Consider the following 12,803-nt stretch of genomic DNA (forward strand, 5'->3'; position numbering starts at 1 on the left):
TATATATTATTCCAATGTGGTTTATATATGGTTCTTACATATGGTTTATATACGGTTTATATATGGTTTATTTATGGTTCTTGTATATGGCTTTATATATGGTTTATATTTGGTTCTTATAAATGATTTATAGTTGGTTTATATATGTTTTATATATGGTATATAAATGGTTTATTTATGGTTTATATATGGTTTAAATTTGGTTCTTATATATAAGTTTATGTATGGGTTTATATATGGTTTCAATATGGTTTATATATGATTCTTATATATCGGTTTATATATGGGTTATATAATATATATGGTTTAAATATGGTTTTTATATGGTTCTTATATATGGGTTATATATGGGTTATATATGGGTTATATATGGTTCTTATATATGGGTTATATAATTTTTACTATTATTATTATTTAAAATTGTCCAAGCTGCTCTGCAACCGTCGGACAACAGTATAATTCTGTAAGCCTGGAACCTGTACAGACTGCATGGTACAGGTATATTACACATGATCAAAAAACTGAAATATTTCAAATTTGGTTTTTATAATGGTCCAAATTTCAAAGAGTACTTTCAATCTGAAAGAAACATCAATATTATAACAAAGAAGTAATCAATCTTATAGGGACTATAAGCGTAATTTAATGTTCTCATCAATGCAAAGATGACAATGCCCGATTCACAACGGTACCCTCGAAACCTTTATTTGATCAGTAATGTGAAATATTGTGTCGGTTTACTAGGTTTAAAAGTGATAAATGATGATAATACTTTAGTGGAAATCAAGGAGTATGAAATAGAAGGGAGATACAACTGACGCGGCCCGCCCAACCATATGATTGCAGACGGTACTCCATTTGTATACGAAATATTCAGAATAGGTTATTGTATACGCGGTAATTTTACATCAGACAAATATTTCTTATTCAAATGGAGTACCGTCTGCAAAGAATGTATAATCATATGGTAGGACAGGCCGCGTCAGTTGTATCTCCCTTCTATTTCATACTCCTTGGTGGAAATGCGCAAGACACAATTTATAGAATTTGTAGAAAACCCAGAATTGAAAATTCTAACTATTGGTGTCTAATTTATTAATGATCAGATAAAGCTTCTGAAAGTAACGTGAATTTTAGCTTAAAATTCCTTTAATCTTATTATTGATCTAAATCTTTCCACTAAGGTTTGGTGAAGAAGTTCGACCAGTACTTGGGAGAAATGTTTCCCGAACCTGGTTAGAAGACGACATTGTGGTTCACCTTCAGTAAGTTTTAAATTTCAATACAATTTTAATCATTTTAAAAATATTTGTAAGCAATGGAGGACCGTTAGGAGAAAAAAAAACAATGGAGAAACGAATTGGAGAAAGATGAAAAATTATCTTTTTTAAACCAAACAAAATAAAAAACAAACGATTAGTAATCAATAAATATAAACGAACATTTTGAGAAAGAACGAAATAATTTTTTAGACTTGAGTTTGCGGAGGTTACTGATGAGGACTCTGGAGAATACACCTGCAAGGTCAAATAATTCTAACTTTGGGAGATTACAAAGAAATGTTGATTTCCAATGAAGTGGACACTATACTATGATCGAAGTTTTCGCTTTTTCGTTTGAACATAAATAATCGGAGGCCATTCCTTTCCAACACTACAAAGGTCGAAGAGAGCCGGGAACTTTAGAATGGGATACCTTTAATCCTGACTTATTAATCCGAATATCCAATACGTGGACACTTTTAATTTCTTGCTCAATCCACTCTTGTTTGGATTTAGTACAGAAAATCTAAAAGCAGGTTTTCAAAATTAGAGAGTCCCACCCGTTTCTGTATATTAATCTTAAATGGCGCGCAAAATTTCAAATTTCCTGGTTCCGGATACGCGACTGTGGTTGGTTGAATTTTATACACTTTGCAGTATAAACTACAATTGATTAGGTTAGTTTCGAGATTCAAAAAACGAGAGGATCAAGCATTGATCTCGATATCCACCATTCTAAAGTTCCCAGCTCAGATGATGTTTCCGATGGTGTGTGTGTCGTAATTATCTATATATCGGAGATAAGAATCTCACATGAGACATCTAGCGGCCAAACTATCGTCCCGAAAAAATATCATTAGGACGGCCATTGATCATACAAGGAACAGTCTCAGAAGGACTTTGTAACTTGATGAAATTAATATGTCTGAAAATGTGTCCTCGATTTGGTGGAGAAGGGGGCAGGTGTTGTTTAGTTTATGAGTTGACATCCTTGCTTAAATATATTCTTTCTATTCCATAGTTTTATGAGCACCACTGTAAATTTTATGAGGTCACTTTGAGGATAAGGATTCAAAAGATAATTTTGTAAATAAATTACATTTAGTACAGAAGTTCCATCTGTGCATTGTTTTGTTTTTACAAATCTCTACGAGCCGTCCAATAAAATTAGTTTTAAGTTAGATATCGTCTTCAATTCTTGTTTTTATTGATAACACTATACCGTACATTAGATGGAGAATCAGTATGGTTTTATTGAAAAAACTGTTACTTTGAAAATTATAAATGGAACAAAGGTAAGAGAAAAACAAAGATTTCAATTCAATGCATGTACAGTGATAACCAGAAAACTTCAGAATATGAAGACGAATTTTAACCCAAGTTATGACTTTGAATAGTCTAATGAACATTAGACATAGCAATTGTGCAGATTAAACAGACCCATTTCACTTACTAAGAGATTTAATAAGTCACAAGTAAAACTCTTTGCTTTGTAACAACATAAAATACACTTAATGCTTTAATATCGTCTTTCTATTCCACAGTTTTCTGTGTCTCACTGTAAGTATAATAAAACTTCACAAGTAATATTTAAAAAAGAAGAATATTTTCCATTATTTTGACATCTTCTCTTGTTTAGAAAGTATTAGAAAGTCGTCTTCATTGAATTGATATTTACGATGACCACATTATCACCATAGTTGCCCCCTGTTCTTAAATTTAGGATTTGGCTTAAAAACAGTTCTTAATGTTCTTAATTTTCGTGGGGAAAAGTTCTTAAACTTTTAAATGTTCTTAGTTTTTGTTCAACTAAAATTTTTGTTTTCAACATTTTCATCAAATATCTTGTAATCTATATATAAATTTGGCTTGTCTCTCTCTGTTTGTATCCAATAAACGTCAAAACGGCTGAACCGATAGGGCCCAAATTTTTTGTGGGACATCACGTGACCACAGGGAAGGTTTATGAACATAGAGAATAGAATATATAGAGAGGAATTTACTAGAAAAAAGTGTAAAACGGCCATTTTGTTGTACTGTTTCCATACTGCAGGTGTACTTCACATATTTGTGCTATATAACCTGTTGGGCCCTGGAATATCATTTTATAGAAAATTTAAAATTATTGTTAAAAGAAAACCAAATTATGAAATAGGCTGGTTTCATAATTGACCAATGATCATTTCACATAGACTCTATGCCTTCCATTGTACAAACGATGATTTTCCGTTATGACTATAAATGAAATGATGTTTTTATATTCACCTAATTCATTACAAAGTTTATTTAACAGCTTTAAAATTTTCGAAATTGAAATGAATAGTCTAGGAAACATACTGTATTTATGTACTCTACTGCATATAATTTGTGAACATTTACATGATTTGTACGCTTTGAACTCCCTTTCAGGCTGAAAGGGACTGAAAAAATTCATACCGAGAGATTCTTTTAATTCCTCTCTATATATTCTATTCTCTATGTTTATGAATGATAAAAATTTTAAAAAATGTGTTTTAAAGGTTTTTAATTTTGTAAAAAAAAAATTCTTGAAAATCCGCGAATTTTTTTTTAAATCCGCAAAAAAATTTTCTTCTTTGTTTTAAAATGTAAACAAAAAGAACATGTTCATAATTTTAATAGAAGATGGGCGTCAAGCGCCCTAAAAGCCTAGTACCTTTAAAAATAAGAAGAAGAAAAAGTTAGAAAAAGTTAACCATATTAAGTGTTTTATAAGCAATTGCCCCCCAGGCTCTCACAACTAAAGGCGAAGAAAAGAGAGAAGCTAGATGAGAGCTAGATATTCAGAAATCTAAGAAATTCTGCATCAAACTATTTGACTAACAGGAATCTACAGGGTGTCCCACGAAACATGACAGTTGGTGAATAGTTTCAAATGTCTTCTTCTATAATTTGTTAAGTTGCTTGATACTAAAATAGTATTTTATGGCAGTCAAATTATAGCAAAATTAATATCAAATTAAAATATTTAAGTAAAAGATTTCTTGAACGAAATATCCTGCAAAATGTCTTTTGATAGAAAAAGACATTCAAAACTATTCAACAATTGTCATGTTTCGTGGGACACCCTGTACATCAAACAATCATACTGGGACGTGTGTGCGAAAATGCATTTTGAATGGAAGCTGATCATTTTACAACATTTTTCTTTTTCAAGCCTTACACCCTAATCCTATACTAAAATCAATAATATTTTAACTGTGCAGTATTGTACAATATCATGAAGGACTGCAGTATGGTTTTGGTGAATTATAGTGGCGTACTAAGCCTAAAAATTATTTTTTTACACATTTTTAAAAAACTCCTATAAAACTTATAAAGTTTAATTGTTGAGAAAACTTTTTGTTCTGGATGATTGCAAATATTTATCTAATACTTTCTTAAACCGGCATATTTTTTCTATATTTTTTTAATTCATTTATTTAAAAGTTTGAACCAAAATATGTATTGATAAATATTGCTTTATATCGAGTATATATCCTTAAACATACCGATGTAAAACCTTTCAGAAAGTAGGAAAGATTCTGCAGAAAAAAGGTGCCAACCCAAATAAAATTTTTATTCTTAACAAAAATATTTAGAACTTATATAGAAGCTTTTCTTGGTTGCACTTTACTCGAGTTTTGCTTTATTTTCATTTGTGTAAAACAGATATAAAGAGAGTTTCTGTTTGATGGTCTAAAACTATACAGCTGATGATACATTGGAGGAAGGGATTGCAAAAACACCAACTTGTAATTCCCAAATCTTTTTTTTGAAAGTGATTGAGGGGTACAGTGGGGTACCAGAGGGTGATATGGAGAACTTGTGGTTACTGGGGCTACAGGGTGGTACTTGGGAATACATGTTCATTACAAAAATTCTGTTCGGTTTGGCAACTTTTTCTGCAGAATCTTTCCACTTTCTGAAAGGTTTACATCGGCATGTTTAATGATATCTACTCGATATAAAGCAATAATTATCAATAATTATTTTGACTTAAACTCTTAACTAAGTGAATTTAGAAAAAACATGTCGGTTTAAGTTTTCTATAAATATGTGCACCCAGAACCAAAAAGTTTTATCAAAATTAAACTTCATTAGGTTTATGGGACGTTTTCAAAAAAATGCAAAAAATGTTTCAAACACCCCTTTGCTCAGTACGTAAATATAATTCACCAAAACCACACTGTCGTCGTTCAATTATCATACAGGGAAATTTTCATCTTTCTAAACATCCCAGGGAAAGATTTGGCAGGTTCTTTTTATGTACGGAGAAGTGAATAGTTTTTTAAAAACTTTTTTTAATTTTTAATTTTTTAAAATTTTTGTGAGATTTAAAAAAATGTTTATAAAAATCTAAAATTTTTCACGATATCAAAACATATTCTTAAAAATCTAAATTTTGGAAAATGCCCTATTTTTTTTCAATTTTTGGCAATATTTGTTTGATAAATCTTAAATTTATGATCAGTGTTCATTATATTTTTTGGGGCAGGGGGTGCAACTATTTATCACTTATATCTTATACATTGCTGTATCTTTAATTTATTACACTATTTACAGTCAAAACTTCTGAATAAAAGTCGTCTTTATATTCAAGAGTTTCTTGCAATATAATGTTTTTCATTTCAAGGAAAATTTTTATTTTGACATTCGTTGACGATTTAATCTAAATTTAATATTGAAAAAAGTGAAAAATCTTTTATCATTTTTCTCTAAATGAAACTGTAGCTTTAAGAAAAAAGTTACTTTCTTAAGTTTCTCACATTTTGGAAGACTAAAACTATAAGGATGAACAAGAATGTGGCTCGTATTAAAAAAATGCGTTGAATGTGGCTCGGATTTAACTAGTCTTCCTGCCCTCGATATACAACCTTGACCAAAACCGTTTCTGGCGTCTATATAAGATAGGGAGGGCTCAAGCCTAAGAATATCCAGATAAATCTGGTACATTTATAAAAATACAACCAGATAAAGTCATATAATGGGATTGTTCTTTTATTTTGATATGGTTAGAATACTCAAACAGGGATAAATGATTGAACGATTCATTTTTGTCGACTTTGTTTTGTTTAATGCCGCAAGCAATTTTGTAATTTGTAAAATCTTCGAAAAAAATGCCCTGAAGTCGGATCTACTGATCAGAGTGAATTATTTACTTTTCTCCATTAATTAATTCTTACCTTTGATCAAATAAAAAAATAGACATAAATGTAACACAATACACCACGTGAATTTAACGTTTCTGGCAACATTTCAGAAAGCTGTGAATTTCGATCACAATTTGAACCCTTTTACATTATTGTTTAGCCTTAGATACTTTTTTGATGGCATATACGCTTTAAATGAAAAAGTATAAAATAAACGGATCAGTAAGTTTAAAGGTTGTTGAGATATAGACCAAAATACGTTTGATCTCAAATAAAAGAAACCGAATGCTTCTCACTCTATAGTTAGTCCCGGGTGACACAATAAATGGATAATTATATTAAAAGACGCAAACACTATTATGGATATCACTGTTTGCAATCTCTGTTAGAATATGTGAGTATTTTTATTGATTTTCTTGAGAGGGAGGAGGGTCTGTCATCATGCTTCTATAGAAATGTTTACAATTTAGTTATTAAATATATTATTTAGATACAGATTGTTAAAAAATAGATTTATGATAATTTTATAGATCGTTGATTTTGAGAAACCAATTAACTTTCACATCATGATTCAGGCATACAGGCCAATATACAGGCTTACTGCCTTATGCCTGTGAGTGTGGAGTGCAATGACCCTAGATTTCACACATTTAAAAACAATTTTATGTTCATACATGTGTAGTGTAGAGTAGAGAGATAACTGTGATTTCTCTAATTCATTGGTTTTATATAAATTATTTCTAAAATTTAGCTTTTGATATAAATTATTTTAAATCATTCCTTTTTTATAAATTATTTTAAAAATAACATTTTACTGGAAGTAAACTTCTGAAAAATGAAGTCAACAATACAAAGACAAAGATTACTTGATGAGCTGCAGGGTTAATTACAGGTTGTTAAATTCAAGTCATATTATTTTACTTTTACTTGTGTTGAGTGACATGTACACTTCACAAGGCTTCCCTTTGCCTAAATATCCATAACTTTCTCTTTGTCAGAATTCAACAATTTTCAAAAATAAAAACGAATATATCTTCCACAGTATTGATCAGAAAGAGGTTTAAAGGGACTGCCTAATTACACGGGCATTCCCTTTTAACTCATATTTTTAGTGAAACACACTGTATCTTTTTCTTTACAGGAAATGTACAAAACCCAGGTGGCAAGACAGGAGTTTGTGTCTCTAATTCAACAACAGTTTAAGATATATTCAAGTATTACTAGGTAAAAAATATATTCACTATACAGGGTTACCGGTACACAACGGTTTAGACTTCAGAGACGATTGAACGAAATCAATTCAGTCGTCATTCTTAGGTTTATAGTTTCCTAAAGTCCAGCCGCTGGGAACTTGTTTCTTTTTTTCCAAACCATTTATATGTCATTAGAAGACTGTAATCAAGGCATTAAACCAATATTTACCTCCAGAGAGATATATTAAAGAGTTTTAGTCATTGAAGTATCATCTTTTGTGGGCAACCCGGTATTTATTTACAGAAGGAGAACAATAAAACAGTGAAATAAAGATCGTTTTCGATCTCCCTTTTATAAGATATGTTTTGTAGTTTTTTTGTTCCGATATGGGCACTTTTAAAGACGGAGAGCAATGCATGCTTCCAAAACTTACATTAACACAAAAGTTATGACTTAAAAATTTTCATAATCAAAGAAACAATGAGACTGTTAACGTACTTTCAAGAGACTGTTAACGTACTTTCAAGAGACTGTTAACGTACTTTCAAGAGACTGTTAACGTACTTTCAAGAGACTGTTAACGNAACAGAACAATACAATTGTACTGGGGGGACCCATGAACAGAACAATACAATTGTACTGGGGGGACCCATGAACAGAACAATACAATTGTACTGGGGGGACCCATGAACAGAACAATACAATTGTACTGGGGGGACCCATGAACAGAACAATACAATTGTACTGGGGGGACCCATGAACAGAACAATACAATTGTACTGGGGGGACCCATGAACAGAACAATACAATTGTACTGGGGGGACCCATGAACAGAACAATACAATTGTACTGGGGGGACCCATGAACAGAACAATACAATTGTACTGGGGGGACCCATGAACAGAACAATACAATTGTACTGGGGGGACCCATGAACAGAACAATACAATTGTACTGGGGGGACCCATGAACAGAACAATACAATTGTACTGGGGGGACCCATGAACAGAACAATACAATTGTACTGGGGGGACCCATGAACAGAACAATACAATTGTACTGGGGGGACCCATGAACAGAACAATACAATTGTACTGGGGGGACCCATGAACAGAACAATACAATTGTACTGGGGGGACCCATGAACAGAACAATACAATTGTACTGGGGGGACCCATGAACAGAACAATACAATTGTACTGGGGGGACCCATGAACAGAACAATACAATTGTACTGGGGGGACCCATGAACAGAACAATACAATTGTATTGGGGGACCCCTGAACAAAACAATACAATTGTACTGGGGGGACCCATGAACAGAACAATACAATTGTACTGGGGGGACCCATGAACAGGAAAGAACAATACAATTGTACTTGGGAGACCCATGAAGAGGAAAGAACAATACAATTGTACTTGGGGTACCCCTGAACAGAACAATACAATTGTACTTGGGGTACCCCTGAATGGACCTTTCTTTAGCTTTGAGTATGAAACTGTCTATCTGATAAGAGCAGCCCTCCTCCCTGCCCCCCCACGCTCGCGCGATCTTTGAAACGCGCACCCCTCGCTCTTTGTAATTTCTCAAAACGGTCGTCAGGGGCCTAAATTATTAATAAACTAAAAAAATTAAAATAATTTTTCTTTCGAAGATATTAACGGTTAAAAAAAAGAGTGACATTTTTATTTTTGAATTTTTAAAAAATGTTAACCCCTGAAAGTCCCGGTTTATACGTATATAAGAAAGGTCTTGGGCGGAAAAGTTTATTCTTCCAAAATCATCAGGTACTTTTAGATATATTATTTTTTAACATATTTGCTGTACTATTTCAATATAGTTGGAGTTTCGAATGTGATAATAAAACTATTTGCTATTTTTGCTGGACATATTTTTACTTTTAAACTTTAAATTCTTTCTTAGTTTTTGTTTTTTTACAACATTTTCATCGTTTATTTTACATAGGTTTTGAATGCTTTATACATAGCAAGAATCAATTTGCTGCAATGTTTTTTAATCATAATTTTTTTAGAATGAAACTGTTGTTTTCTCTTTTCCTTGCAGTGTTGGTTGCCGGGGTGTTTTCCTCCCCTATCGAGGTAAAACCATTTTTTTAAATAGTTTTTCTTCTTCAAATACTCAATAGAGGAACTGAAAATTTGCTATTAAGTCCATCTATTAGCAAACCTTTGCTTAACCTGATGGTGTAAATCTTTGATATTTCAAATTTCGATAGTAGAATTCATAGTTTGGAATATCAAAGTTGAATGACACCAGGTTGCAAAGATGTTGATATGAGAAAATAAGATTTTAGGGCGAGAAATCAGTTCCTATAAGCCAAGAAAAAAAATTTTAATTGAAAGCGGAGCTAAAATAGCTATTTTTTTAATTTTAATTTAAAATAAAACAATATTTAGAGGAACACTGGCTTTGTCCCAAATCAGAACCGTGTTCGTCAGAACCAGATCCAGAACAGAGACAACGAACAGTCTGCTGAGACCACCACGGAAGTCTATGCTGAAGAGGATGAGGATGTGGAGGAGGAGGAGGAGCTAGGCATTGAAGAAAATAAAAATGAGAAGCCTGCCCTTGTTGAGCAGTGGAGAGAGGAGACGGTGGAGGAACACTCCCAAGATAACTTCGAAAACAACTCTGAGGAAGAGTCTGACGAAGATCAAGATTCCTGGCCTCACAGCACTACGGTGAACAAAAGAGTCCAGTCAAACACCGCAACAGATAAATTCGGAGACAAAACCTCCAACGAAGATAAAGTTGACCCTCATTCCGCTAGCACAATCACCCGGCAGTACAGACAAGTTAACCCAGTGTTTGCCGGACAGCAGGACGTATACGAAGACCAGGAAGAGGAGCAGTTCAATCAGAACCAGCAGTTCAATCAGAACCAGCAGTTCAATCAGAACCAGCAGTTCAATCAGAACCAACAGTTCAATCAGAACCAGTTCAGCCAGGACAGACAAGTTGAAGAAACAACCTTGTATTACACTGAAGATAACTTTGAGTCCCTAAACTATAATGAGGGTGAGCAGGAGCAGGAGCAGGAATATGAACAGGAGCAAGAGTATCAGGCAGAGGAGGAGCAAGAACAGCCTCACAGTGGATTCTTTAAACAGCAAGCACAGAACAGCCCTCATCAGTTCACCAACCAGAACCATCAGAACAACAACTAATACAAAAAATAATCTTATTAAATAATATTATTTAACTCTAAGACTGTGAAATTGTGTAAATAAATATAAAATGTTAAAACGTTTGCTATAAGTCTTCGCTGTTTATATTAAGTATACAGTGAAACACATAAATGTAGAATAGACCTTCGCTTACTTTTTGCATCTCTTAAATAGTCCAATAATTGAACATAAAATCAAAGAGAATAGAATATATATTAGAGTAGAATTTACTANGCAAATACTGGCTTTCAAGACTACATACTGCAAATACTGGCTTTCAAGACTACATACTGCAAATACTGGCTTTCAAGACTACATACTGCAAATACTGGCTTTCAAGACTACATACTGCAAATACTGGCTTTCAAGACTACATACTGCAAATACTGGCTTTCAAGACTACATACTGCAAATACTGGCTTTCAAGACTACATACTGCAAATACTGGCTTTCAAGACTACATACTGCAAATACTGGCTTTCAAGACTACATACTGCAAATACTGGCTTTCAAGACTACATACTGCAAATACTGGCTTTCAAGACTACAGACTGCAAATACTGGCTTTGTTATTCTGTTATGTAAATATTTTGTAGGATGTTATTTGATATTTAAAATTCAATGATTTTCAAATCATGTAAATTAATCATTGGAGTAAACTTGTTTTTATATTTCCTTAGGCTGTGATAACCCTGTTGGTGTGGTAAGTAAGGTAACGTGTTCGTGAAAATGTAAATAGTTGTCAAAACTCTAATCATTCAACAATCCCCTGATAGTTAATACATTTATAATTCAATTCTGGTCATTAAAAAGGGACCGTTCACTTATTTGGGTAGTTTCCTGGAAGCTATTCAATGGTATTAGTCGTAATTTTCAAAGATATCTATAGCCAGAGAAATAGCCAATTTATCGCTTAGAATTTTTTGATTTTAGATTTAGCAAGAAACTTACGTATTTTGTGAAAAACATGATTTAACACGTTTATACAAAGACAGCCTTCAGTCGGTGTTTTCAAAAAATCAGAAATGGTTAAAACCTTTTTTTAATTAAGCTCCAGGGCTAAAATCTTTATATCTGAAAAGCCTTGAAAAATGAATGTAGTGACATGATGCTGCCATATGTAAATATTTGTCCCAAGTAGAAAAATATATTTTTTGAGCATCTTTCCGGCGTACTTTTTGAATTATTTTAAACCCTCCCTTGCAACCTAACCATTGAAAATAGGGGTCTAATTTCTTGAAATCGAAAAACGTATGATGGAGGGGTCAAATTGCGGTAAAAGGTGACAGCTAGAGCTGAACGTGTTCCTACTTTTTTCAAATCGTTAATTCCGTCCTGAGAGTTTGGAGGACTGTTTAGAGCCAGAAATAGAGAGGAATTATGTCATTTCTGTCTACGAGGCCAATGAAGAAAGAATATGGTTCTCTTTTCTGGCTTCAACGGAATTGGTAAATATTTTTAATTTTTTAGATTTTTTAAAACACATTTCCAATTTTAATGCAAGGCTATGATATGGGATATTTAATGCATATACATGCGTGGGGAATGTTATATTGGAAAAATAATTTAGAATAGCAGTTTCCAAAGCCAGGGCCGTAACTGAAGGAAACGGGCACGTGCCAATTCGCCACCCCCCCCCCTTCCTTTAATAATAAGTTTAAGTTGAAATAGCTGTTTTTTTACTGTGTATGGCAGTAGGATAGCTTTGTACCTCAGTTTACATTGTTTGCCCCCTACGGTAGGATATGCTTTGTACCTCCGTTTACACTGTTTACCCCTTACAGTAGGATAGATTTGTACCTCCGTTAACACTGTTTGCCCCCTACAGTAGGATATGCTTTGTACCTCCGTTTACACTGTTTACCCCCTACAGTAGGATAGCTGTGTACCTCCGTTTACACTGTTTGCCCCCTACAGTAGGATAGCTGTGTACCTCCGTTTACACTTTTTACCCCCTACAGTAGGATAGCTGTGTACCTCATTGAAATTCATATTAATCTTTCTAACA

General features: G+C 33.1%; 2 protein-coding genes and 1 long non-coding RNA gene across 8 annotated transcripts in view; all 3 read left to right on the plus strand.

The window, feature by feature from the left end:
• Positions 1–395: 395 nt before the first annotated feature.
• On the plus strand, positions 396–7,637 carry LOC111703947 (uncharacterized). Of its 2 annotated transcripts, none has more exons than XR_002765716.1 (5): positions 396–498; positions 1,185–1,265; positions 1,473–1,524; positions 2,495–2,557; positions 7,554–7,637. It is a non-coding gene; the product is annotated as an uncharacterized LOC111703947 (long non-coding RNA). The 2 variants fall into 2 exon arrangements; XR_002765715.1 differs by lacking the exon at positions 7,554–7,637 and adding an exon at positions 4,011–4,110.
• A 1,962-nt stretch (positions 7,638–9,599) lies between these two features.
• On the plus strand, positions 9,600–10,953 carry LOC111703946 (transcription factor SPT20 homolog). 2 transcript variants are annotated; one of them, XM_023476044.1, is made up of 3 exons: positions 9,600–9,706; positions 10,025–10,480; positions 10,517–10,953. In XM_023476044.1, exons 1-3 carry the CDS (start codon positions 9,614–9,616, stop codon positions 10,793–10,795), a joined length of 828 nt encoding a protein of 275 aa, XP_023331812.1. In that variant the 5' UTR covers positions 9,600–9,613; the 3' UTR covers positions 10,796–10,953. The 2 variants fall into 2 exon arrangements, with proteins under 2 accessions (XP_023331812.1, XP_023331811.1); XM_023476043.1 differs by having other exon boundaries at positions 10,025–10,953.
• A 629-nt stretch (positions 10,954–11,582) lies between these two features.
• Positions 11,583–12,803, plus strand: part of LOC111703949 (uncharacterized) — a 14,244-nt gene continuing 13,023 nt past the window's right edge. For all 4 annotated transcript variants that reach the window (XM_023476045.1, XM_023476047.1, XM_023476046.1 and 1 more), the window contains exon 1: positions 11,583–12,243. In XM_023476045.1, the coding sequence (XP_023331813.1) occupies positions 12,213–12,243 (31 nt within the window). In that variant the 5' untranslated portion in view covers positions 11,583–12,212. The remainder of the gene's footprint in view (positions 12,244–12,803) is intronic.

Source organism: Eurytemora carolleeae, unplaced genomic scaffold, assembly GCF_000591075.1.
Source record: "Eurytemora carolleeae unplaced genomic scaffold, Eaff_2.0 scaffold538, whole genome shotgun sequence".
NCBI classification, from domain to species: Eukaryota; Metazoa; Arthropoda; class Copepoda; order Calanoida; family Temoridae; genus Eurytemora; species Eurytemora carolleeae.

Excerpts from the sequence above, each read along its gene's own strand:
- LOC111703946 (XM_023476043.1), top strand. The coding sequence starts at position 9,614 with ATGTTTTTTAATCATAATTTTTTTAGAATGAAACTGTTGTTTTCTCTT. Across the intron at positions 9,707-10,024 it reads TGTTTTCCTCCCCTATCGAG|AGGAACACTGGCTTTGTCCC; the intron begins GTAAAACCATTT and ends AACAATATTTAG.